General features: G+C 48.7%; 1 protein-coding gene across 1 annotated transcript; it reads right to left on the reverse strand.

The window, feature by feature from the left end:
* Positions 1-7,681: 7,681 nt before the first annotated feature.
* On the reverse strand, positions 7,682-11,997 carry LOC117084354 (putative inactive beta-glucuronidase protein GUSBP11). Its single transcript, XM_033213023.1, has 4 exons — positions 11,860-11,997; positions 11,371-11,553; positions 11,039-11,194; positions 7,682-8,436 (listed from the first exon to the last, which is right to left on the reverse strand). Exons 2-4 carry the CDS (start codon positions 11,523-11,525, stop codon positions 8,286-8,288), a joined length of 462 nt encoding a protein of 153 aa, XP_033068914.1. The 5' UTR covers positions 11,526-11,553; positions 11,860-11,997; the 3' UTR covers positions 7,682-8,285.
* Positions 11,998-27,702: the final 15,705 nt, after the last annotated feature.

A 27,702-nucleotide genomic window follows, 5' to 3' on the forward strand; every position in this document is an offset into this window, starting at 1 on the left:
CCTCAGCCTCCCGAGTAAGGAGGCCCAGCCCAATTTTTTAATTAAACTGAGTAAATACTTAGGATTGTGATCACTTACTCACATGATAAAACTAAGAATTTGGTAGGATTGCTGGGCATGGTGGCTCACACCTTTAATCCCAGCACTTTGGGAGGCCAAGGCAGGTGGATCACGTGAGGTCGGGAGTCTGAGACCAGACTGGCCAACATGGTGAAACCCCGTCTCTACCAAAAATACAAAAATTAGCCAGGCATGGTGGTATGTGCCTGTAGTCCCAGCTCCTCAGGAGGCAGAGGCAGGAGAGTAACTTGAACCCAGGAGGTGGAGGCTGCAGTGAGCCAAAATTGTGCCACTGCACTCCAGCCTGGGCAACATAGCAAGACTCCATCTCCAAAAAAAAAAAAAAAAAATTTGGTAGGATTTACCAGTAAAACCATCTGAGCCTGGGTTTTTTTTTTTTTTTTTTGGAAAAGTTACTAATGATTGATTCAGTGTCTAAAATTGATACAGGTCTATTCAGTTTATCAATTTCTCCTTGGTGAGTTTTATAGTTTCTGCTTTTGAAGGAATCAGTTCCTAAGTTTATCAAATTTGTGGGCATAGATTTTCTCAAAGTATTCCCCTCATTGTCTTCTAAATGCCCATAGAATCACAAGTGATGACTTCTCTTTTAGTTATTAGTACATTATGACTTCCTTTCTTCGTGGTTAGCCTGACTGGAAGTTTATTGATTTTTTATGTATTCATATAAATAGCTGTTAGTTTTGATCATTTTCTGTTTTTTTCATTCCATTGATTTTGGCAATACTTTCTATTCTGCTGTCTGCTTTCTATTGCACTGCTGTTTTCTCTGTATTTTTTTTTTTTTTTTTTTTTTTGAGGCGGAATCTCGCTCTGTCGCCCAGACTGGAGTGCAGTGGCCGGATCTCAGCTCACTGTAAGCTCCGCCTCCTGGGTTTACGCCATTCTCCTGCCTCAGCCTCCCTAGTAGCTGGGACTACAGGCGCCCGCCACCTCGCCCGGCTAGTTTTTATATTTTTAGTAGAGACGGGGTTTCACTGTGTTAGCCAGGATGGTCTCCATCTCCTGACCTCGTGATCCGCCCGTCTCGGCCTCCCAAAGTGCTGGGATTACAGGCTTGAGCCACCGCGCCCGGCCTTCTCTGCTTTTCTAAAGTAAAAACTTAGGTTATTGACTAGGTCTTTCTTTTCTATCACATGGCATTCAGTTACAAATTTCCCTGCGAGCCCTGCTTTGACTGCATCCCACAGATCTTAACGAGATATGTTTTTATTTCATTTTGTTTAAAATATTTTTTCGGCTGTGTATGGTGACTCATGCCGGTAATCCAACACTTTGGGAGGCTGAGGCGGGTGGATCACTTGAGGTCAGGAGATCAAGACCAGCCTGGCCAACATGGTGAAACCTTGCCTCTGCTAAAAACACAAAAATTAGCTGGGTGTGGTGGTGTGCACCAGGTAGTCAGGAGGGTGAAGTGGGAGAATCGCTTTGAACCCAGGATGCGGGATGTTGCAGTGAGCTGAGCTCGCACCACTGTACTCCAGCCTGGGTGACAAGAGCAAAACTCCATCTCAAAAAACATATATGTATTTTTACACCTTCCTTGAGGCGTCTTCTTTGATCCATGTATTTTGCAGAGTACATGATTTAATGTCCAAATACTTGGAGATTTTCCATTTATCTATTACTGAATTCTAGTTTTTTTAACAGTATGAAGGCATATTTTAGAAATTTTACTCATTTACATAAGTTGTGGTATTTTATGGCCCACAGTGTTGCCTTTGCCTTTTTTATTTGAGGAGTCTTGCTCTGCTGCTAGGCTGGAGTGCAATGGCACCATCTCGGCTTAGTGCAACCTCCGCCTCCCAGGTTCAAGTGATTCTCCTGCCTCAGCCTCCCAAGTAGCTCGGATTACAGAGGCATGTGCCACCAGGCCCAGCAAAGTTATATTTTCAGCAGAGATGGTGTTTCTCCATGTTGGTCCCGACCTCAGGTGATCCACCCGCCTGGGCCTCCCAAAGTGCTGGGATTATAGGTATGAGTCACCACGCCCAGTAGCCTTTTTAAATCTGTTCTTGGCCAGGCGCGGTGGCTCACGCCTGTAATCCCAGCACTTTGGGAGGCCCAGGCGGGCGGATCACAAGGTCAGGAGATCAAGACCATCCTCGCTAACGCGGTGAAACCCCATCTCTACTAAGAAATACAAAAAATTAGCCAGGCCTGGTGGTGGGCACCTGTAGTCCCAGCTATTTGGTAGGCTGAGGCAGAAGAATGGTATAAATCCAGTAGGCGGAGCTTGCAGTGAGCAGAAATTGCACCACTGCACTCCAGCCTGGGCAACAGAGCAAGACTCCATCTCAAAAAACAAAAGAAAAAAAAAAACCTCTCTTTTGCTGAGTCTTTAATGTTTGAAGTGGGTTTCTGGTAGAGAACACATATTTGCATATTTTTATCCACTCTTCTCGTCTGTATCTTTTAGCGTATATAGACCATGCACATTTATAGTGATTAATATGTTTGAATTAGCTATATTTCTATAACTGTTAACATGTAACATATTGTAACATGTGATGAACATTTTTTGCCAAGTGTTGTGCATCAATGGACACTCAAGAAAGCAGAAAGACAACCTACACAATGGAACAGAACCTTTGCAAATTATATATTTCACAAGGGCATTCATATTCGCAGTATGTAAAGTACCCCATAACTCAACAATAAAAACCACCCAGTTAAAAAATGGGCAAAGGGCCAGGCATGGTGGCTCACGTCTGGAATCCCCACACTTTGGGAGGCTGAAGCAGGTGGATCACGAGGTCAGGAGATGGAAACCATCTTGGCCAGCATGGTGAAACCCCATCTCTACTAAAATACAAAAAAAAAAAAAAAAAAAACCCACACGCATTACCCAGGTGTGGTGGCGCATGCTTGTAGTCCCAGCTACTCAGGAGGCTGAGGCAGAAGAATCACTTGAACCCGAGAGGCGGAGGTTGCAGTGAGCCAAGATCGAGTCACTGCACTCCAGCCTGGCGACGGACTGTCTAAAAAAAGAAAAAAGAAAAAGAAAAAAAAAGGCGGGGAGGGCAAAAGACTTGAGTAGGTATTTCTCCAAACACATACAAATGGCCCGGTAACTACAAAAAAAGATACTCAACATCATTATGCATGAGGAAGTACGTATCAAAACAACAGTGAGACATCGCTTCACACACTCTGGGGTGGCTGTAGTGGGGGGATAAAAAGGAAAAGTAAAATAACTTTTAACAATAATGCCAAGAAATTGAAAACTATGTATTGCTGGTGGAAATGAAAACTGATTTACCCATTGTGAGAGTTTGGTAGAGCCTCAAAACTGTAAACATAAAACTACTCTAGGATCCAGTAATTCCACTGCAAGGTGTATAAACATATATATATTAAGTGCAGCAACTACAGACATCTGTATATCAAAGTTCATAGCAGAATTATTCACAATAGGTAACAAGTGGAAACAAAATCTTGATTGACACCCAGTATCAACAAATAAATGGACAAGTCAAATAATGTGTATATATGCAACAGAATAACAGAATACTACTCAGCCACAAAATGAATTCAATATTGATATATGCTGTTACATGAATTAAACCTGTAAAATATGCTTAGTGAAATAAAACAAGAGAAGGACAAATATTGCATGTTTTTACTTATATGAGATTGTGTCCAAATTGGTGGGTTCTTGGTCTCACTTCAAGAATGAAGGTGCCGACCCTCGGGGTGAGTGTTACAGCTCTTGAAGATGGTGTATCCGAAGTTTGTTCCTTGTCATGTTTGGACACGTTTGGAGTTTCTTCCTTCTGGTGAGTTCCTGATCTCGCTGGCTTCAGGAGTGAAGATGCAGACCTTCACGTGTGAGTGTCACACAGCTTTTAAGGTACCTGTGTCTGGAGCTGCCCATTCCTCCCGGCGGGTTCGTGGTCTTACTAGCCTCAAGAATGAAGTTGCAGACTTCTGCGGAGAATGTTACAGCTCATAAAGGCACTGTAGAATAAAGGCACTGCAGACCCGTAGACCCAAAAAGCCAAAGCACAGAGCAGCCACAGGCCGGGAAAGTGAGGAACCCAGATTGCCCCTGCAATGCGGGCAGCCTGCTTTTATTACCTTATCTGACCCCACCCACATCCTGCGGATTGGCCCATTTTACAGAGCGCTGATTAGTCCGTTTTACAGAGAGCTGATTGGTCCGTTTTAACAGGGTGCTGATTGGTGCCTTTACAATCCCTGAGTTAGACACAGAGTGCTGATTGGTGCAATTACAATCCTTTACCTAGACATAAAAGTCCTCCAAGTCCCCACCAGATTAGAGAGATACAGAGTGCAGATTGGTGCATCCACTAACACTGAGCTAGACAGAGTGCTGATTGGTGCATATACAATCCTCCAGGCTAGACACAAAAATTTTCCAAGTCCCCAGGGGACTCAGGGGCCCAGCTGGCTTCACCTAGTGGATCTGGTTTCACCTACTGAATCTGGCTTCAGGGCTGCAGGCGGAGCTGCCCGCCAGTGCCCCGCGGCAGCCTGCACTCCTTAGCCCTTGGGCGGTCGATGGGACCCGGCGCCTCAGAGCCGGGGGCGGGCGCCAGTCGGGGAGGCTCCGGCCACGCGGGAGCCCACCGCAACAGAGAGGAGGGGCTCGGACAGGGCAGGGGTGTCGGACATGGCGGGCTGTAGGTCCCTAGTCCTGCCCAGCGGGGAGGCGGCTGAGGCCCTGGGAAAATTCGATCCCGCGGCGCAGGCAGTGCTGGGGGACCCGGTGCCCCCTCCGCAGCTGCTGGCCCGGGTGCTAAGCCCCTCACTGCCCAGGGGGGCCGGAGGCGCCGGCCAGCCGCGCCCAGTGCGGGGCCCGCCAAGCCCGCGCCCACCCGGAACTCGTGCTGGCCGGCGAGCGCCGCCCGCAGCCCTGGTTCCCGCCCATGCCTCTCCCTCCACACCTGCCCGGGAGCAGAGGGAGGCGGCTCCAGCCTCGGCCAGCCCAGAGGGGCTCCCGCAGTGCATTGTGGGCTAAAGGGCTCCTCAAGCCTGGCCAGAGCGGACACTGAGGCCAAGGAGGCTCTGAGAGCGAGCGAGGGCCGCCAGTACGTTGTCACCTCTCAAGATGTCTAGAATAGGCCAAATTCAATTCAAAGAGACGGAAACTATAGATGACTAGGAGAGAAGAGAGGGAATGTTTTGTTTTGTGATTTTTTTTTTCTTTTTTTTTTGAGGAGGCGTCTCTGTCGCCCTGGCGGAATTGCAGTGGCATGATCTCCACTTACTGCAACCTCTGCCTCCTGGGTTCAAGTGATTCTCCTGCCTCAGGCTCCTGAGTAGCTGGGATTACAGACACCACCATGCCTGGTTAATTTTTGTATTTTTAGTAGAGATGGGGTTTCACCACGTTGGTCAGGCTGATCTCGAACTCCTGACATTGTGATCTGCCCAGCTCTGCCTCCCAAAGTGCTGAGATTATAGGCGTGAGCCACCATGCATGACCTAAGTTTTGTATTTTTAGTAGAAACGGGGTTTCACCATGTTGGCCAGGCTGGTCTTGAACTCTTGACTTCAGGTGATCCCCCCCCCTCGGCCTCCCAAAGTGCTGGGATTACAGGCATGAGCCACCACGCCCCTCAGAGGGATTTTTTTTGTGGGTTCAGAGTTTATATTGGGTCTGATTAAAAATTGAGTGGTGTAGATACTGGTGGGTACACAGTGTTGTGAATGTCAGCGGTGCCACTGAATTAGACACTTGCAAATGATGAAGATAAATGTGATGTCTATTTTATCATAAAAAATATTTCAAAAATACAATAGAAGAAATATGCAAGAGCAGCAGCTGTAGATTCATGGAAACTAAATGATCCTGTATTATTTCAAGAAATGTAGGAATTTGCCTGGGCTTCAAAACAGACAAGAGGAGTGATGAGATGCACTCATTGAACCATACGGTGTTTTTCTGTATTAACTGGTTCTTAAGGTGACAGTTTCCCACTGATGAGGTTGCGCTAGCTAGAAAGCCAAGGCTCTTACTTTCATGTCTTCCTGCTCCTCTCCTTTGCCTTCCTTCACCAAGGAGAATAGCTCAGCAGCAGCACAGTCCACGCTTGTTAACCACCCACCTCCATACACTCCTGCCCCAGTCCACATCCCCCAAAGCTCTCTGCAGGATTCTTCAGCAGCACCAATGGATTGTTGCTCTGTGTTCTTTTAGTTTCCCCTGAGGAGCTTATGGAGGATCTATAAAGGTGAGGTGCATCGCTTTGTCTGAAAGAAAAAAAAGTTTATTGGTTTCTTACTCTTTTTTTTTTTTTTAACGGAGTTTTGCTGTCACCCAGACTGGAGTGCAATGGTGCCATCTTGGCTCACTGCAATCTCCGACTCTCGGGTTCAAGTGATTCTCCCCCCAGTCTCCTGAGTAGCTGGGATTACAGGCACCCACCACCATGCCTGGTTAATTTTTGTATTTTTGTAGAAACAGGATTTCACCATTTTGGCCAGGCTGGTCTTGAACTACTGACCTCAGGTGATCCATCCGCCTCGGCCTCCCAAAGTTATGGGATTACAGGCATGAGCCACTGCGTCTGGCCAGTTTCTTAGTTTTTCAATTGAAATAAGATATGAAAATCTGACCGTGTACATTACAGATAACAAATACCATTTCCTTGGTGAGGGGGAATATCAAGTGAAAATCTGTGACCAACTGAGGCCTAACTGATGATAGCATTCAAAAATGACAGCAACAGCTCCAAACTGAGTAGCAAGTGTTGTCCTTAGTACCAGTGTTCTTGGACAAGAATTTTGTAGTTGCCAACCAAAAAGAACTTGCAGTGTCTTTCCTGAACAAAAGAAATCAGCAAGTGAACAAAAGACCTGTGCAAACACACCATGGCCTGGTCCTCATAGTGTTTTCCTTTCTCTCTTTGCAGATGGACCCAAGGGCAATTGACAATGGCTGTGTATTCTGGGATCAATCCCTTGCTGATTCAAAATCTAAGTGATGAAAACATGGGACTTTCTTGGCCTGCCTGGTTTCAGCTTCCTGCTGGAAACAAAGATCAGGGTGCAGTGCGAGAAATAAATGCTCTAGTAAAGAACTGTGACCATTGACTAGTGTTCCTGGAAAGACCTGTGTCATTTAGAGGCAAAGGATTGTGTCCAGGAGGGTTGGGAGGTACCGAGGAGTGATTCTGTGTAGTGAGTGTGAATGTGTGTGTATTTCCCCAGAAGGTATGTGCCCACATGCACAGCACAGTACCCATGTCACTTTTCTAAAATAAAAAGTCCCAATACCACCACACACTTTACACAGTCAACATACTCATTCCTCACCACAGCTGGCCCTGAAGGCTAGTTTCATATCCCCAGTCCTTAGAGGGAGATGGTGCAGAAATCAATGGCCCAAGCTCTTGACCTCCTAAGTGGAAGAGGCAAATGGGAACCCAGGCATGTGTCCGAATATTGATGCTTTGGGTTACTGAACTGTGTTAATCCCTCGGCCATGGGATGACATGTCCACGTGCCAAGGAGGTCTAGTACCTCTGCGTACCCATAGAAGTATTATAGTCAACAGAGATCCCAAACACTGCCCATCATTATTAGGTGGGCTCTATGCCATAGTCATATAAGCTAGGGTAGCAAAAGGTACCTGTAACAACAGATGTTGGCATGCTCATTAATGTGACACACACACAGAAAGACCACAGGCTTTCTGGTCAGCTCACAGATCGTGAGAGGTGTGAGGCACCGTGTAGAACACTGTAGGTCAACATCCGTCATTGCTGGGGTCATGCCTCAACAATGGTCAACTGCAGGGAAGTCTCAGGAAGATCTTTTATTTAAGAACACGAACAGTTGAAGCCTTAGAAATGCTCAAATCCAGTAGCACACATACACAAAAGGAAGTGCCTAATCAGAACTCAAAGGACAACACTGTTGTTACCCTGGTGCCCGTCACCCTAGGTGGAGATCTCCTGCACAGTGTGGTTAGAGGGCATCAGCACCCACCATGTGCTAAACCCCAGCATGGACTGTCCCACTGTCGGGGCTGGTGTGAGCATCAGCAGCAACCCACTCAATGGACACACACAGTGAATAGAAAGGGAAGACCGGAAGGAGAAACATCACAGGGTTAGCGGTGATTATTATCTCTAAAATAATAGGGAAATTCAGTATTTTAACAAAAGATGAGTGAATGAGTAGAATATTTTGCCTAGAATTGACTCCAGTCTCCCAGTAAAAGTTGCTTTTAATCACATGCAAAATCCTAGAGGAGATGACATACTCAGCAGCAGCACACGTGGATCCTGGAGAAGGGATGTCCACCCACCTCCCTTGGAAGGGATGAGGAAGAGAGTGGCCATCCAGTTCAGCATCACAATACTGAGGACAAGTCCTGAGACCCTGCCATTCAAACACAGCATGCTTTTCACTGTTGGTGTTCTCTACTTTTATTTTATTTATTTTTAAATAATTCTATAATTTTAGTTTTTGTGCGTACAAGTGTATGTATTTTTTTTTTTTTTCTTTTTTTCTGAGACAGAGTCTCGCTCTGTCGCCCAGCCTGGAGTGCAGTGGCTGAATCTCAGCTCACTGCAAGCTCCACCTCCTGGGTTTACACCATTCTCCTGCCTCAGCCTCCCAAGAAGCTGGGACTATAGGCGCCTGCCGGCTAGTTTTTTGTATTTTTTAGTAGAGACAGGGTTTCACTGTGTTAGCCAGGATGGTCTCAATCTCCTGACCTCGTGATCCGCCCCTCTCGGCCTCCCAAAGTGCTGGGATTACAGGCTTGAGCCACTGCGCCCGGCCAAGTGTATGTATTTATAAGTTACATAAGATGTTTTGGTACAGGCATACGATGCATAATAATCACACATGGGCCGGGCGCAGTGGCTCACGCCTGTAATCCCTGCACTTTGGGAGGCCAAGGTAGGCAGATCACAAAGTCAGGAGTTCAAGACCAGCCTGGCCAACATGGTGAAACCCTATCTCTACTAAAAATACAAAAATTAGCCAGGTGTGGTGGCACACACCTGTAATCCCAGCTGCTCAGGAGGCTGAGGCAGGAGAATTGCTTGAATCCAGGAGGCAGAGGTTGCAGTGAGCCAAGATCCTGCCACTGCACTCCAGCCTGGGCAGTAGAGTGAGACTCCGTCTCAAAATAATAATAATAACAACACCATGGAAAATAAGGTATCCATCCCCTTCAGCATTTATGCTTTGTGTTACAAACAACCTAGTTATACTCTTTCAGCTGTTGTAAAGTGTATAAATTATTATTGACTGTAGTCACCCTATTGTGTTATCAACTACCAGGCCTGTTCGTTTATTCTATTCATTTGTACCCATTCAATACTTGCTTCTCCCCATACCCCCACTACCCTTCCCAGCCTCTGATAGCTGTCCTTCTACTGTGTCTTCATTGTTTACCTTTTTTATTTTTTAATTAATCTTTTTTTTTTTTTTTGAGATGGAGTCTTGCTCTGTCACCCAGGCTGGAGTGCAGTGTTGCAATCTCAGTTCACTGCAACCTCCACCTCTCTGGTTCAAGCAATTCTCCCATCTCAACCTCCCGAGTAACTGGGATTACAGGTACATGCCACCACGCCCAGCTAATGTTGTCCAGGCTGGTTTGAACTCCTGAGCTCAAGTGATCCACCCACCTCGGCCTCCCAAAGTGCTGGGATTACAGGCATGAGTCATCATGCCTGGGCTATTCTGCACTTAACTTTCAAAGTACTTTTTCCTTTGCAATAAATTGCTCTCTGCTGCATTATCTTTGCTGTGTGATTCTTGTTTAAATTCTTTTTTATTTATTTTAATTACGTATTCTTTTTGAGACAGGGTCTCACTATGTTGCCCAGGCTGGTCTTGAACTTTTGAGCTCAAGCAATCCGCCCACCTTGGCCTCCCAAAGTGCCGGGATGACAGGCATTAGCCTCCACACCCAGCCTAAATTCTTTGAAACTTAGAACTGCAGCCCCACAACAGCTGTCGATCATCGCACCACTGCCATCCAGCCTGGGCGACAGTGCAGGGCCTCCTCTCACAAAAGGAAAAAGATATATTTAAAAAAAAAAAAAAAACTTAAAAAATATTTTTTTTCTTAAAGACAGGGTATCCCAGTCATGCACAGTGGCTCATGCCTATAATCCTTGCACTTTGGGAGGCCAAGGCGGGTGGATCATCTGAGGTCAGGAGTTCAAGACCAACCAGGCCAACATGGTGAAATTCTGTCTCTACTAAAAAAAATACAAAAATTAGCTGGATGTGGTGGAAGGTGCTTGTAATCCCAGCTGCTCGAGAGGCTGAGGCAGGAAAATCACTTGAACCCGGGAGGCAGAGGTTGCAGGGAGTCGACATCGCACCACTGCCCTCCAGCCTGGGCTACAGAGTGAGACTCAAGTCAAAAAAAAAAAAGGATAGGGTCTCCCTCTGTTGCCCAGACCATAGTGCAGTGACACAGTCACAGCTCACTGCACCCTTGACCTCCCAGGCTCAAGTGATTCTCCTGCCTCAGCAGCTAAGACTCCCGGCACGCATCACCATGCCTAGCTAACTTTTTAATTTTTTTGTGGTGATGGTCTCGCTATGTTAACCAGGCTGGTCTTGAACTCCTGGACTGAGGTGATCCTCCTACCAGGTCCTCCTTACAAAGAGCTGGGATGACAGGCGTGAACCTCCGTGCCCAGTCCCCCAAAGCTGCCTGTTCCTTGAGCACGATGTGTAGCAACGGGAGCTGAAGTGAGAGCAGCACCATGGGGAAGGGACAGGATTGCCACCCTGAGCTGTGTGACATTAGGCCAGACCCCTCTTCTCCAAGCGAGATCAACCACATGGGTGATCTCAGGAGCCCGTGCCCGCTCAGACAGACTGGATTTTAGCTTCGTAGGTGGATGAGAACCTGTGAGGATTTAGGGATGCTGGGAGAACCTTTTTCCTGCGAGAGCTTTTCAAACAGGGAAGAAACAGAGCCACCGTGGGCCCCGCTGAGGGAGGATCCTACCAGAAGCCATCACCACTGTCTCGCTCCACGCCAGTGGTGACAGTGATGTCATCGATGTAGGCGGTGGGTGTCGTGTATACAAGCACAGACCACGACAGTCCCGTGTAGTTGAAGAAGTCAAAGTCTGTGTTCTGGACAAAGTAACCCTTGGGATACCTAGGGCGGGAGGACTGTGGTTCACTGGGCCCTTGCCATGGGCCTTTTGCCCTCAGCTCACATGCCTCCCCAGATCCAGGGCCTCCTCTCTTCGAAGACCACCCTGACCCTAGAAGGAAGACCACAGGGTGGGGCAGGAAGGTGGGTGCGTGCAGTGGAGGCAGGATGGTACCCACTTGGAGGTGTCGGTCATGTACAGATGGTCCCTGGTGGCAGGGTGGGGGGCGAGCGTGTTGTTGATGGCAACAGTGACGCAGAGGTGGCGGGGGCAGGGGCCCCACCTGGAACAGGCTGCTGATGTCGGCCTCAAAGGGGAGGTAGCCCCTTTCATGCTCTAGCATATCGACCCCATTCACCCACTGCAGACATAGGAGATATGCGTGGGCGGGGTAGGTTGGGGCATGAGGAGGGGCTCTGCTATCGGGCACTCCCTCACATAACCTGCAGCATGGGGCTCAGGGGCCTGCCAGCCAGACCAGAAGAATGACATCCCAGTGGGGTAGATCACGCCACCTATCCCCCTACACAGGGCACAGCCCCCAGGGCAGGGTAAGGCCCCCCACCATCCCACTCCAGGAGACAGGCTGTGGGTGGCAGCTGGGGGTCCCATGCTGTTCAGCAACCGTGCCCACCCACCTACCCTGCCTGCTCCCGGCCGGACTGACCACGATGGCATAGAAGTGGGCACTACCAATCCTCAGCACCACTCTTGTGCACAGGTCCTGGATCCCTCACTCCAGCAGGGTCACCTCCCGTTCATATCACACCCAGCTGACAAAATGCCACAGCCACCAATCCTGGCCGATGTCATTGAAGCTGGAGGGAACCGGCATGTCCAAGGTGGGGCCCCACTGCGAAGAGAAGGGCCGGGCTCAGCTCCTAGGCCCCCAAAGGGATCCGGGACCACTGTGCCGCACAGCTGTGCCCCCAGGCCTAGCACAAGCCCTGACACATGGCGGGGACTCTTGAAGGAAAGGACATTTAACTTGACGACAGGTCAACTGCCAGGACGGTTTGTGAACCTGGGCCAGTGGGGCCAGGAGTTCCTCCTCGGAGCAGATGGAACCCAAATCTCCCGAGACCAGGATGAGCCCAGGGCCGTATCCCAGCCCAAGGCAAAAAGGTTCAGATCTGTGACTAAGAGGCAGATGACCCACTGCCTGTCACAGATATGAAGGTTGTCTGGGGGGATAGGGAGGCTTTGCTTAGGACACTGCGAGTGGGGCGCACACTGGCACCCAGCCCTCTCCTCTCTTCCTCCTGTACTGAATGCTGCAAAGTCAGAAAAAGAAGATGTAAACCAGACAAACACGGCCGAGACCTCACTTCTCTGTTGACCACATCCAAGTCAGGAGGGGAACAGGGGTGGCGTCCTTGGCCTGATTGTCATGTCCTATCCTCTATATGAACACTGAAAACCAAGGTACCTTCCTGCCTGTCAGAGCTGACCTTAGATTATCTAAACTGTCCCCTCCTCCCGATCCCTGGGCCCAGCTCTGTGCAGCACAAACCGCTCAGGCCAGACGAGTGTCTGAGTGGCTCATGCCCTTAATCTGCGCTTTGCAAGGTCAATGTGTGAGGATGGCTTGAGGCCAGGAATTCGAGACCAGCCGGGGTAACTTAGTGAGACTCTAGATTTTTTTTTGACGGAGTCTCACTCTGTTGCCCAGGCTGGAGTGCAGTGGTGTGATCTCGGCTCACTACAACCTCCGGCCCCCTGGTTCAACCAATTCTGCCTCAGCCTCCCAAGTAGCTGGGATTACAGGTATGCACCACCACACCCGGCTAATTTTTATATTTTTAGTAGAGACGGCATTTCACCATATTGGCCAGGCTGGTCTTGAACTCCTGGCCTCAGGTGATTCACACCCCACCCCCCCTTGGCCTCCCAAAGTGCTGGGATTACAGGCGTGAGCCACAGAGCCTGGCTAAGTTTTTTTTTTTTTTTTTTTAATTAGCCAGGGGTGGTGGCCCCAGCTAACTTGCAAGGCTGGGGCGGGAGAATCACTTGAGCTCAAAGTTAGGATTGGGCCACTCCGCTCCACCCTGGGCCGCAGGGCCAAACCCAGGCTCGAAAACATTTTAAAAATTAAAAATAAATATTAAAAAGAAAGACACGGCCGGGGTTCGGCCTTCGCCTCGGGAGGGGGCTCTGCAGCAGCGCTTCCTCCTTCTCCCGCCTCCTCCACCCTGGCCCTCCAGGGTCCCCTTGGTCCCCCAGTCCCCACCCCGCACCCCCAAGCCCGCTAACCTTTAACCTCCTCCGGGCCCCCAGCTTCCGGGCGCCCAAGGAAAGGAGCCTGCGAGGGGCCGGGTGCGGGGGGACTCCCCGACTCCCACTGCAGGGCTTCCGGGCGCCTCCCGGCCCTGCCCCGAATACGCACCGCCCGCAGCGGCCGCCGGTACCACTGCTCCTCGAAACCCCGGCGTCGGTTGTCGAAGAAGTCGGCGCGGAAGCTCCAGAGCCCGCCCAGCTCCTAGCGCTCCACGATGGGATCTCTCTGCAGCGCCAGCGAAGCCACACAACATGGGTCCGAACGCCCCCCGGGTAACCGCCGCCCCATAGGACACACCTCCGCCTCCCCGGCTCCGCCGCAGTCGGCTGCACTAAGAGCAGCGCTGGAGGAACCCGCCGGGCGGGTCGCGAGAGGCTCCGGCCCCGTGACGCGCCTGAGGTCGTTCGTGTCATCTTTGTTGGGGGCGAGTGCCAGGCCTGGAGGGGGAGGACGGGGTCGGGCGCTCCCCAGTGGGGCCTGTGGCTGGAACCCTGGGTTAGGCGTTTGGGGAAGCCGGACCCTCACCCTCAACCCCAGCCAAGAATGGCGACGTCTGCTCCCCAACTCAGCACAGGCTGGACGATCCAGGGCAGCAGGCCAGGACAGAACCCCCGAGATTGGTGAGATCCCCATTTCTTCAAGGAGCACCTCCACTTGCTTTCCCCGGCAGGAATTGGAGCGGGCCCCAGAGGAGCCTCTTCCATGCCTGTTGGATGCAGGCTCTTGCAGGGATACATGTCCTTGGGATGGGGCCGTAGCCTTGACCCTGGGCCTCTGGGGCCGCCATCCTAACCAAGGGGCCACGAGCTCCCTTTTGGCGTTGAAGGCACATGAGATGCAGGGAGCGAGGCCAAGGGCAGTGGCTCACGCCTGTAATGCCAGCACTTTGGGAGGCTGAGGTGGGCGGATCACTTGAGGCCAGGAGTTAGAGCCCAGCCTGGCCAACATGGCGAAACCTCATATCTACTAAAAATTAAAAAAAAAAAATTTAAAAATAAAAAGTAGCCGGGCGTGGTAGCACGCGCCTGTAATTCCAGCTACTAGGGAGGCTGAGGCTGGAAAATCACTTGAACCCGGGAGGCGAAGGTTGCAATGAGCCGAGATCGTGCCACTGCACTCCAGTCTGGACGACAGAGCGAGACTCTGTCTCAAAAAAAAAAAAAAAAATGCAGCGAGAGAGTGCCCTGCGGGACCCCACTTTATGCCAGTAGGGAAGGCACCGTGTGGAAGGGTAGAGGAAGAGATGTGAAGACAGTAAAAATGACGTAAGTTTATTGAGGGGACTTTCACACAGGTGCAGTGGCTGTAGCTGGACATGAGAATGACTTACATACACCATTTGTAAAAAGCATGCAGATTCCGGCCGGGCGCGGTGGCTCACGCTTGTAATCCCGGCACTTTGGGAGGCCGAGGTGGGTGGATCACGAGGTCAGGAGATCGAGACCATCCTGGCTAACACGGTGAAACCCCATCTCTACTAAAAATACAAAAACTTAGCCGGGTGTGGTGGCGGGCGCCTGTAGTCCCAGCTACTCAGGAGGCTGAGGCAGGAGAATGGCGTGAACCCGGGAGGCGGAGCTTGCAGTGAGCCGAGATCATGCCACAGCACTCCAGCCTGGGCGACAGAGCGAGACTCCGCCTTAAAAAAAAAAAAAAAGCTTACAGATTCCAAAACATTTTCACCTAGCATCCTCGACCTGTTACCGGTAGAAGGTATCCGAGTTCCCTGTGGTGAATCCATATACATCTGTAACAACCTCAATTCTTGCCTCCTCAGGAGAAAGAATTCGACTAAGGGTCATAAGGCATAAACCAGACAGAGAGGCAAGTTGCAGAGCAGGAGTAAAAGTGTATTAAAAAGCAGGCTGGAGCTGGGCACGGTGGCTCATACCTATAATCCCAGCACTTGGGAGGCTGACTCGGGCAGATCACCTGAGGTCAGGAATTCGAGACCAGTCTGGCCAACCTGGTGAAACCCCATCCCTACTAAAAATACAAAAATTAGCTGGGCCTGGTGGTGAGTGCCTGTAATCCCAGCTAGTCAGGAGGCTGAGGCAGGAGAATCACTTGAACCTGGGAGGTGGTGGTTGCAGCGAGCTGAGATCACGCCACTGAACTCTAACCTGGGCTATAGAGTGAGATGATATCTTTAAAATATATATATATTAAAAATCTTTAGAACAGGGAGGAAAGAAGGAAAGTACAACTTGGAGGAGGGCCAAGCAGTAGAACTGAGAAACCAAGTGCCCAGCTTGACCTCCTAACTCAGGGTTTCATAGTTTGGCATCCTTCCAGGATCTTGCCACTCCTGATTCCTTAGCTTGGGGCTCCGAACACACATTCTTCTTAGACCATAAAGTCATTCTAAGGATTCACATCAGTTATGGCTGTCGAGTACCTCTGCCATACAGAGGGGTCCCTCTGGTCCTAGGAACCTGGACTGGACACAATTGTTTGTACAATTACTCCTCTACCCCTTTTTTTCATGCTCGCCAAATCCACCTTCTGAAAATGGACTTTAATACTGGAAATGGAGTCCCCAGCATAGTGAAAATAAATACATTCTAGAAACTAACAAGGCCTAAAGGCTTTTTCCCAAATGTTTATGCTCTTTTTTTCTTATTTTCTTTCTTTAAAATTTTACTTGTGTATTCCTTTAGTGAAATGTTTACATGCTTAAATAATGATATAGTTGACTGTTTAGGAGTCAATGATATAGTGAGTCAATGATATATGATATAGTTGACTGTTAGGCCAAATTTAACAAAAGTAAGAAAAAGTAGGATGCAGAAGTTTATACAGTATGTAAAAATCAGTAATTCAGGGCGGGCTTAGTGGCCACACCTGTAATCCCAGCACTTTGGGAGGCTGAGGCGGGTGGATCACCTGAGGACAGGAGTTCAAGACTGGTCTGGCCAACATGGTGAAACCCCGTCTCTACTAAAAATACAAAAATTAGCCTGGCATGATGGCGGGCAGTTGTCATGCCAGCTACTAGGGAGGCTGAGGCATGAGAATCATTTGAACTCAGGAGGCGGATGTTGCAGTGAGCCTAGATCGCACCATTGCACTCCAGCCTGGGTGACAAGAGCAAAACTCTATCTCAAACAAACAAACAAACAAAAACGAGTAAAAATCAGTATTTCAACGTCAAAGCTGTTAGAACTTTAAGTTATTTGGAGTTTTAAAGGAATGAGACTGTGGGACTTAAGTCACAGGGCAGACCTCTGTAACCTGGGCAGCTGTAACCTTAGTTCCTCCGATTATAGATTAGCCTTTTGTTTACCTATATTGTTTTGTAAAATGTTGTAAAAGACTAAAGGGGCTGGCCACAGTGGCTCACATCTATGATCCCAGGACTTTGGGAGGTGGAGGCAGGAGGATTACTTGAGCCCAGGAGTTTGTGACCAGCCTGGACAGCACAGCGAGACCGCTGTCTCTACAAAAAATACAAAAAAAAAAAAAATTAGCCAGGTGGGGTGGCATACACCTATAGTCCCAATTACATGGGAGGCTGAGGCAGGAGGAGTGATTAAGCCCGGGAAGCAGAGGTTGCAGTGAGCTGAGGTTGTACCACTGCACTCCAGCCCAGGTGACAGAGTGAGACCCCATCTTAAAAAAAAAAAAAAAAAAAAAGACTAAAGGGTGCCAAAGAAGACGCCTTTCTTTTTCTTTTTCTTTCTTTTTTTTTTTTTTTTGAGAATCTCTCCCTGTCGCCCAGGCTGGAGTGCAATGGCCCAATCTCGACTAACTGCAACCGCAACCTCCACCTTACTGGTTCAAGTGATTCTCTTGCCTCAGCCTCCCAAGTAGCTGGGATTACAGGCGCCGACCACCATGCCCAGCTCATTTTTGTATTTTTAGTAGAGACAGGGTTTCACCATGTTAATTAGGCTGGCCTCGAGCTCCTGACCTCAGGTAATCTGCCCACATCTGCCTCCCAAAGTGCTGGGATTACAGGCATGAGCCACCCTGCCAAATCAAATATTTTTTATGTTTACAGCTGGTTAAGAGAGCAAAGCTCTATCTGAAACCTCGGGGTCAGCAGAAGGGATGTTAAGTTTTTGCCTGTGAGTGTGATTCCCTCCAAGCCCCTCAGGAAGAAATTTGGAACAAAGAACACCAGTGAGAGTTCAGTCCTGGGTTCACCCTTATCTGAGGTCGACGTGAAACCTGTCACCATTTTACATCCGGTGGAGATCTGCGCTTCTGAAAAACAACTTAGGCACATTTGTCAAGATATTATCTTTAATTTCTATAGGGGATCAGATATCTTGTGGCTCTAACCAACTTGGGTGGCTATTGTTCTGAGCTATTATTACTTTTTTTTTTTTTTAGGCGGAGTCTCGCTCTGTCACCCAGGTTGGAGTGCAATGGCCCGATCTTGGCCCACTGCAACCTCCGCCTCCTGGGTTCAAGCAATCCTCCTGCCTCAGCCTCCCGAGTAGGTGGGGTTACAGGCGTCTACCACTACACCCAGCTAATTTTTGTATTTTTAGTGGAGGTGGGATTTCATCATGTTAGCCAGGCAGAGCTCAAACTCCTGACCTCAGTTGATCTGTCTTGACCTCCCAAAGTGCTGGGATTACAGGTGTGAGCCACTGCACCCAGTCAATTATTACCTTGTTCTTATCAAGTTGCTAATTTACTTCTCAAGAATAGCCAGGTGCCCAGAATTTACCTTGAAGGCTAGTATGGTTTGGGTATGTGCCCTCCAAATCTCATGTTGAGATGTGATTTCCAGCCAAGCACATTGGTTCATACCAGTAATCCCAGCACTTTGGGAGGCCAAATTTAGGACGGAAAGTGTATAAACAAATATGAGCAGGGAGCATGTTTTCTGATTGAGGAGGATATTTATTGACGGTTTACTGGGTGCAGGAAGAAGGTCTGGATGACTTCGGGTGGGAGGGGAGACCCTGCCCTGGGATCCTGCATATCCAGGCCCCTGTGGGTGGGGTGAGGGTTAGGAGCCTAAGCACGTTTTGCAGGGGCCGCTCTCTTTTCCACAGTGCTTGCTTTGTGTGTGGCCTGGCAGGTAGCTGTAGCTGCTGCAGGACCGGCACTGCTCAAGCATTAGTCTCAGGTAGTTGGTGGATGCGTACTTCTTGTTGTTCTGTTTGGAGGGCGTGGTGGTCTCCATACCCTAGGTGAAGGGGATGCAGTCTGCCTTCCAGGGCACTGTCATCATTCGAGGTAGAAATCACTCATGAGACACACCAGTGTGGCCTTGTTGGCTTGGAGCTTCTTTGAAGAGGGCAGGAACAGAGTGACCGAGGGAGTGCCTTGGGCCAACCTGTGGGGTGGGCAAGTGGCAGGAGTTCAGAAGCTGAGCTTCCAAGGTGGAAGCCCCTGATCTTAGTGTGTGAGGAGGGGTCAGGCCCCCAGTGCCAGTGTAGGGACACCTCAGATATGCTCCACACTGTCTCTGGGGAAGGTGTGACACAATGTTCCTAAAACAACTGTCAGTCACTCAGGGAACCCTGAGACTGGCAGATGATCATCATCTGTTTGCAAACCTTCGTAGGCCTTGGGCTCCCGTAGAGACAGCAGACCCCCAACCACCTGCTCCTGCCTCCTTCTTTCATCCTGGTTGCTTTAGGGTTTTCAGTGTGTGTGTGTGTGTGTGTTTATGTGTATATATACATATGTGTGTGGATATGGGTGTGTATATATGTGCATGTATATATTTGTGTGCATACATTTAGTAATGTATAAAACTTACCAAAATCTACCTCTCTCTGTTACATATATATATATATAAAAAACTTATCAAAATCTATCTTCAAATGTCATTATACATTCACATATAGTATAAGGCCATGAGGTCCAGCACAGTGGCTCATACCTGTAATCCCAGCACTTTGGGAGGCCGAGACGGGTGGATCACAAGGTCAAGAGTTCGAGACCAGCCCGATCAACAGTATGTGAAACCCCCGTCTCTACTAAAACTACAAAAATTAGCTGGGCGTGGTGGCGCACAACTGTAATCCCAGCTACTCAGGAGGCCGAAGGCATGAGAATCAGTTGAATTTGGGAGGCGGAGGTTGCAGTGAGCCGAGATTGTGCCACCGCACTCCAGCTTGGGCAACAGAGCGAGACTTCGTCTCCAAAAAAAGACCATGATCGCATGTTCTTCAAACCCCTCAGCTTTAGTGCTTTTTGTGCTCTTTGTTATATAATTTACTTTTCCTTATGATGAATCACAATGTATTTTTTAACTTTGAAGAGTTAATTATATTTTATAGACATTAACATAAATTAACATAATGTGGGCCATGCGCGATGGCTCATGCCTGTAATCCAAGCTCTTAGGAAGGCAGAGACAGGAGGATAGCTTGAGCCCAGGAGTTCGAGACCTGCCTAAGCAATATATTGAGACCCCGTTCCCAAAACAACCACAGTAAAGAACAACATAATATGGAAGTTTCCATATTTATCATGTAGTTACCATATTTGATGTTTTTTCAAAAAAATGTTTAGAGAGACAGAGTCTCACTCTAATGTCCATATTGAGTAATCATAGCTAACTGCAGCTTCAAACTCCTGAGGTCAAGCCATCCTTCTGTCTCAGCCTCCTGAGTGGCTAGAACTACAGGTATGTGTCACCACACGTGGCTGATTCTTTTCAGTTTTTTTCTGGAGACAGGTTCTTGCTATGTTGCTCATGCTGATCTCAAATTCCTCGCCTCAAGAAATTCTACCTCATTCTCCCAAAATGCTGGGATTACAGACCTCACCTACTGGGCCCACCCACCTCCTGGGCCCCACCAGATATTTTCCCATTTTTGTGTAAATTCACATTTCAGTGTGCTTTCATTTTCCTTCTGTCTAGAGATATCATTTACCATTTTTGGCCGGGCGCGGTGGCTCAAGCCTGTAATCCCAGCACTTTGGGAGGCCGAGACGGGCGGATCACGAGGTCAGGAGATCGAGACCATCCTGGCTAACACGGTGAAACCCCGTCTCTACTAAAAAATACAAAAAAAAAAAAAAACTAGCCGGGCGAGGTGGCGGGCGCCTGTAGTCCCAGCTACTCGGGAGGCTGAGGCAGGAGAATGGCGTGAACCCGGGAGGCGGAGCTTGCTGTGAGCTGAGATCCGGCCACTGCACTCCAGCCTTGGCAACAGAGTGAGACTCCGTCTCAAAAAATAAAATAAAATAAAATAAAATGGGCCAGGTGTGGTGGCTCATTCCTGTAATCTCAGCAGTTTGGAGGGCCCAGGTGAGAGGATGGCTTGGGCCAGGAGTTCTAGACCAGTAAGACCCTATCTCTACAAAATTAAAAAATATATACGTCTATTTGGGCATGGTGGTGCCCATCTGTAGTCCCAGCTACTCAAGGTGTGAGGAACAGCTGAGCCCAGGAGTTCAAGGCTGAAGTGAACATCACTGTACTCCAGCCTGGGCGACAGAGCAGGACCTTATCTCTCAACGGAAAAAAAAAAAAGTTAAAAACCAACAGCTCCATAAACATTGAGTTCTAGGCCAACATACCTGTTTTTTGAGTCTTTAACATGCATCATATATCGCCTGGTGTTCACCACCAGGTCCTGAAAAACTCCACCAATCCTCCTGTCCTGCAAGGGCGCTGTATGCAACCCAGCCTCAGGTCCAGGTTCCTTCACTCCTGCGTAAATGTAAACGCCAGAAGTTTAAACAATAAAAAGGGAAGAATAGAAAAGCCAGTATTAACACCCAGCATAAGTTTGCTGGAGGTAAAAAAGATGCCACCCAAGGTTCCAAAACACATTTCGGTGACATGTTGCCACAAAAGCATAACCTTACCCAGAAACCTTTCCCAAGGAGTCCCCAGTTCACATCCATGGTTGCCTCAGCACTTTGTTCATTCCTGCTACATATTTGCCCCATTCCTTTGTGTATTTGTTCATGGTACAAGATTCTAGAAACCTTGGTTCTGACTCTGTCTCTAAGCCTATCTCCTGGCACTACACTGCTCCCTAGTGGACATCATAAAATGCCAAATAAGCCAATCATTTAAAAAATCTATAAATCTGGCTTTTAACACAAAACTGATCTATCCTTTATATTAAGGTCAACTAGGAAAGGATGACACTATTTTAACTTCCATTCTAAGGTTCATAGTGATGTAGGTATTCTACAAAGTTAACATTTAAATGACAGCACAATGCAGTCTTTCAGTGACAAGAGAGGCATCCTGAAGGAATATGCACACATTGTTGTAAATCCTGTACCCCTGAATGGCCAGGACGCCTGTGCCTTGGGTTACAACAATGGTTTTCCTCAAAATTTTACTTCTGGAGGCTATTTTTTAGTTTATGATGATCTTACAAAGTAAGTGTCTCCATTTCTATGACAGACTAACTACATTTTACACATAAAATTTGAAACAATTTTATCAAACTCCCAACTAGTTCCTGACACATCCAGCAATCAAATTCATCATATTAAAATTTCAGCAAAAGAAAACAGGTTATCCTAGCTTGGCACCTTGGCACTCGCTACAAACCACGTACTTTTATTTTTTGAGACGGAATCTCACTCTGTCACCCAGGCTGGAGTGCAGTAGTGGCACCATCTCAGCTCACTGGAACCTCTGCCTCCTGGGTTCAAGCGATTCTCCTGCCTCAGCCTCCTGAGTAGTTGGGATTACAGGCACATGCTACCATGCCTGGCTAACTTGTCTATTTTTAGTAGAGATAGGATTTTGCCTGTTGGCCAGGCTGGTCTCAAACTTCTGGCCTCAAGTGATCCACCCACCTGGGCCGCCCAAAGTGCCGGTGTGAGCCACCACGCCCAGTCCATGTAATTTATACATACTATTTAATAACAACCCTTCAGATGGGATCTGATTATTAAAAATATGTGTTTTAATTTTATGTATTCAAATATATAAGCTCATTTTATAGGTTCTGGATTTTGTTTCAGTTTAATATTTATCTATAATACAATTTTTTCGTGTTTCAAGTTTTGACTCATCACAAGCTATTTTGCTATAGAAAGCAAAGTGGAGAATCCAGACTAAAGTTGAATCATATTAGCCAAATCCTAAGCAAATGACAATATCTGAGCCTGTGTGCATGAGCGCTTGTATAAATGAGGATAACCTGTCAGCCTGCAATGTAGGTAACAGGTTCAACCTGTTAATGCCACGATTTAAAAAGGCAAGAAAATGGTGTTCTTAGAATTCCATTAAGTTAACTTAGAGTTATCATCTGCAAATGTGTCATCTAAATTTGAAAAGCAATTATGTTGATCTGGCCAATAAACAGTGACTTCCATTTCTCTTTCACAAGACATAGGTGAAGAAAACACTATCAGATAATTCACTGCACGAGGAGAGACAGTTGCACGCTGCACACACTTCCCATCCCAGCAAACCTCACAGGGGTCCTGAGGCTCTGTCTAGAACCTTCTACCGCTGTGGTGGCCCTTCACACATGAAGCATCCCCTGCCCCTCATGTCCTTGCCTCCTTTCACCTTGAGACTGTGCTGCTCCTCCTGCTCCTCTTGGCTGCAGAGGTCTAACCACTGGGACTTCCTCCCTCAGTGGCCGGGGTGTCCGCTGCAACTGAGTGGGTTCCTGGGTCTGCATGATTCTGGAAATAGAAATAATGAGCAGTGCCCCACTGTGTTCATTCTCCCTCCAAATGGCACTTTCAGGGCACAAGGCAAAGGAACTTCCTCTGCAAAGCTCACATTCCAGTGACAGAAACTAAGTTGTAATAAGCAACATACATAGCACCTTGTGTGGTAATTGCTAAGGAAACAAAGAACAAAACAAACCAAGGAGAAAAATTACTGGGAAGGTGGGGTGTGAAGGGGCAGGTTTCACTAGCCGATGGGGGCAAAGGAAGGTCTCAGTGAGAAAGTGCCATTGAACCCAAGACTTGGAGGTGCTGAGTTGAATTAGCAAAGTTACCCAAGCCAGAGGTGAAGGAAAAAGAGCAGAGTTCTGCAGCTGGGAATGTTCAAGGAAGAATGAGGCAGCCAGTGTGGCTGGAAGAAGGAAAGGGAGAGAGATGTCAGTGAGATGAAGGGAAGGTCATTTTAAGGAAATTGCTTCTGGCTGATAAAATGAGAGCTGTGACAGAGGCCAGGTGCGGTGGTTCACACCTATAACCCAGCACTTTGGGAGGCTGAGGTGGGCGGATCACCTGAGGTCAGGAGTTCGAGACCAGCCTGGCCAACGTGGAGAAACCCCGTCTCTACTAAAAATACAGAATTAACTGGGCATGGTGGTGCATGCCTGTAATCCCAGCTACTCAGGAGGCTGAGGCAGGAGAATCACTTGAACTTGGGAGGCAGAACTTGCAGTGAGCCGAGATTACACCATTGCACTCCAGCCTGGGCAACAAGAGCGAAACTCTGTCTTTTAAAAAAAAAAAAAAAAAGCAGCTGTGACAGGATGCCAGGCAGAGGAATGACATGAACTGATTTGTCAGGTTTGGTGTTGGGAACAGGCTGAGTGAGAGACAAGGAAATAGCAAGGGATGTAAGCTGTTCAGGCCAGAAGGCAGGGATAGGGGTGGTGAGAAATTGTCTGATACTGGATTAGTTTTTTGAGAAAAAAAACTAGAGGCCAGGCATGGTGACTCACACCTGTAATCCCAGCACTTTGGGAGGCTGAGGCAAGTGGATCATGAGGTCAGGAGATCAAGACCATCCTGGCTAACACAGTGTAAACCCTGTCTCTACTAAAAATACAAAAAATTAGCCAGGCGTAGTGGCGGGCGCCTGCAGTCCCAGCTACTTGGGAGGCTGAAGCAGGAGAATGGTGTGAACCCAGGAGGCAGAGATTGCAGTAAGCCGAGATCATGCCACTGAACTCCAACCTGGATGACAGAGACTCCAACTCAAAAAAAAGAAAAGAAAAGAAAAAATTGGAGAGAAAAACCCTGTGATTGTTTTTGAGAAGGGCTTGAGGTCATAAAGATAGGATGAAACCATAGACTTTTGGCCTGAGCAAACAGAAGAATGGAAGTCCTTCTGATGAGGTGGATATGGCATGATAGGGCAGATTGGGAGTGTGAGGTGTCCGTGGACACCCGTGGGGGTGTTGGGTGGTGCAGGAGAGGTTCTGGCCAAGGAGATAAATATAGGGATCTGTCCACACACCAGATAGCATTTGGACACTGGATAACTTCACCAAGGGAGTGAGAATATGGAGAAAAAAGATGTGGCTCAAGGGCTGGGGCTTGGCAATATCAAGAGGCCATAGAGGAGAACGCCACAAAGGAGAGCAAGTACGGGTGGTCAGTGATGAAGGAGGTAACCTAAACGCCAAGTGGAGCAAGTTGATCAGGAGAAAAGAGGTCGCAAATGTGCCCAGGAAATGTGAAAGGGCAAGTCTGAGGAGAGCTGCCCTGTGAATCTGGCAGAGTGGAAGGGCCCAGGGAAGGTTTCCTGATGAATGGGAGTGAACTCAGTGAGTCTATAGACAATGGGAATGATTTAGGAGAACACACCTGCTGACTTGGGAGACAGAAAGGAAAGTTGCAGGAGACATGCCCTAGACAGAGGACTGGCTAAGGGGCTAAGTAGAGAGATTTGCTTTAGGTAGGAACAAAGATGGTGCCCTAGGATCTCCAGTGAGGGGTTGGACTATGGCTCATGAGTGAGGAGACAAGATGGGGAGCCACTGACACTCACTGGATGCTTTATCTCAGTGACACAGAAGTCGATGTTGAAAACTTAGAATTAGGACCAGGAGGAGGAATTGAGGTTGGAGGGCTTAGGAGAAGGAGAGAGGAGCAACAATCACACCGCACAATAAGTGGACCTGGACGGTGGCATGCTGCTTCCATGCAGTATAGGGTCGCCCTGGAGGATGTCAGGTGGGGCCCCTCAGCGCCACTATGGATCCTATTGTGTGAAGGTAAAGTGGATATGCAATAAGAGAAGACAAAACAGAGCAGGCATAACAAGTTTTCAACACAACTGGAAATTCTGTCTAACTCAGGCTGTGCCAGGACATTCAGGAAGTTGCTCATTCTGGGTCACTTCCAAAGAGGAGACACTGGCAGAAGCCAAGAGATCTAGAAATATTTGCATCCACTTTTGGCTGAAAGTCAGTCTGCTTGCACATGTGAAAATGTGAGAAGGAAGCAGTAGAGAGTACATCCGAGTAAAGCCTCCCCATGCTGCCATCTATAGAGCCTGACTTATGAACTTTTTTAGTCCTCACTTAGCACTATACCTGAACTAGCTTGGCTCAACAACCAATTCTATGTTCTTTTCAGTACAGGCACGTATCTCTTGCAGAAAGAAAACAATGAACGTTACAGGGCTCACTGTAGCTGATCCAGGTGCTCCGGGTCCCCCAGGTGCCTCTTGTTGGTAGCTCTCCCTGCGGCGGGCTCTGCCTCGGGCGCGAGTCCTGGCCCTACCAGGCATTGTGGTCCTGAAGGTGATGACTCTGAAGAACACAGTTATATTAGACATCTCTGTGGAGTTGCCTAGTGTCTTACTCTTTTCAGTGTTGCTACAACAGAATATCTGAGGCTAGGTAATTTATAAAGGAAGAGGTGTGTTTGGCTCATCATTCTGGTGGCTGGAAAGTCCAAGACTGGGCACCCCATCTGGTGAGGGTCTCATGCTGCTTCAACTCATGGTAGAAAGTGAAAGTGGGGGAGAGGTGTGGACAAAGACCACATGGCAAGAAGTGAAACAAGAAAAACTGAGGAAGTTGGACTCTAACAACCAGCTCAGGCAGGCACTAATCCAACTCACCTCCAAGGCAGGGAATTAACCTATTCATAAGGATTCCACCCCCAGGACCCGCACACCTCCCAGTAGGTCCCACTTTCTAATGCTGCCACATTGGAGATCAAATTTCAGCCTGAGTTTTGGTGGCGACAAGCCATATCCAAACCATAGCAACTGGTAACATTTTTCTTCCTGTGTGACTATTACTTCCAATAAAGCATCTGATTACTAACAACACACATTCTCCTATGACACCAAAAAGACTGACTGCTCCGAGTCAGCAGAGAAGCATCCTGTAATAAAAGACAGGAGACCTAGTAAAACTTTTTTTGAGACAGGGTCTTGCTCTGTTGCCCAGGCTGAAGTGTAATGGTGCAATCTTGGTTCACTGCAACCTCTGCCTCCCTGGCTCAAGAAATTCTCCTGCCTCAGCCTCCTGAGTAGCTGGGATTACAGGCACACGGCACCGCACCCAGCTAGGTTTTTGTTTGTTTTGAGACACAGTCTCACTCTGTTGCCCAGGCTGGAGTGCAGTGGTGAAATCTCTGCTCATTGCAATCTCCACCTCCCAGGCTCAAGCGATTCTCCTGCCTCAGCCTCCTGAGTAGCTGGGATTACAGGCTCACGTCACCACGCCTGGCCTAATTTTTGTATTTTTAGTAGAGAGGGGGTTTCACCATGTTGGCCAGGCTGGTCGCGATCTCCTGACCTCAGGTGATCCACCCGCCTCAGCCTCTCAAAGTGCTGGGATTACAGGTGTGAACCACCGCGCCCGGCCAAACTTTTCTAGAAATTTAAGGAAACTATGGTTATCTTCCACACAGAGACTCACAAGACACTGGGGGTTACTACACTTGTCTGTATGAGTCAGGTGAGTACTGGGATCTTCTCACCTCCAAGGCACCACCACAAGCACAGCAAGGAGCCCAGGTGCCCCCAGGCCCTCCCACCCTACACTTAAACCTGAGCTCCCGCATCCTGAGGGGGTCCTCCGCCCACCCATCTCTGGCCTGGGCCCTTTGGACTCTTCTCCCACAGCTCACCTGCCCTCCTTCCACAAGAATGAGGGAGATCGGTGCGCTACGCACTGGCGCTCTGTAGCCTCGGGTCCCTGGTCCCAACCCCGCAGCGTCCCGGCGCTGATCTCCACGGGGTCAGAGGCGCAAAGCCCCTTTCCAAGAGGGAGAGCCTCCTGCCTTTCTGGGCATACAGCCCCGTGCGCCGCACCGGTCACCAAAAGGGCCCGGGGAAACAGACTGACCAGCCCAGCCTCCCGCAAGACGTGCCGCACCCTCAGGAAGGCAGGCATCGCCCCCGCCCCAATTCAATTTCAACCCTGGGGTCCCGGCCTCTTCGGGCGCCGCCTCCATCCGGCCCAAAAAGGCCACGATGAGCTGCACCTGGCGGGCTCAGAGATGCCGCCAAGTCTCCCAGGGATGGGAGTGGGGCCGGCTTGCCCTGCCTTCCTGCCTCACCATGTCTCACCCATTAACCATTCCCGGATTTACCTGCCAGGTGCCCTTACAAAACGATGTGCACTT

Source organism: Trachypithecus francoisi, unplaced genomic scaffold (genome assembly GCF_009764315.1).
Source record: "Trachypithecus francoisi isolate TF-2019V2 unplaced genomic scaffold, Tfra_2.0 Contig00478, whole genome shotgun sequence".
Taxonomy (NCBI): Eukaryota; Metazoa; Chordata; class Mammalia; order Primates; family Cercopithecidae; genus Trachypithecus; species Trachypithecus francoisi.

Bases quoted from the DNA above. Each gene is read 5' to 3' on its own strand.
- LOC117084354 (XM_033213023.1), bottom strand. From the start codon at position 11,525: ATGAAAGGGGCTACCTCCCCTTTGAGGCCGACATCAGCAGCCTGTTCC. The intron at 11,195-11,370 runs GTGGGTACCATC...CTCCCGCCCTAG, and splicing joins TACATGACCGACACCTCCAA to GTATCCCAAGGGTTACTTTG. The intron at 8,437-11,038 runs GTAGGATCCTCC...TTTGAATGGCAG, and splicing joins GACAGTGGTGATGGCTTCTG to GGTCTCAGGACTTGTCCTCA.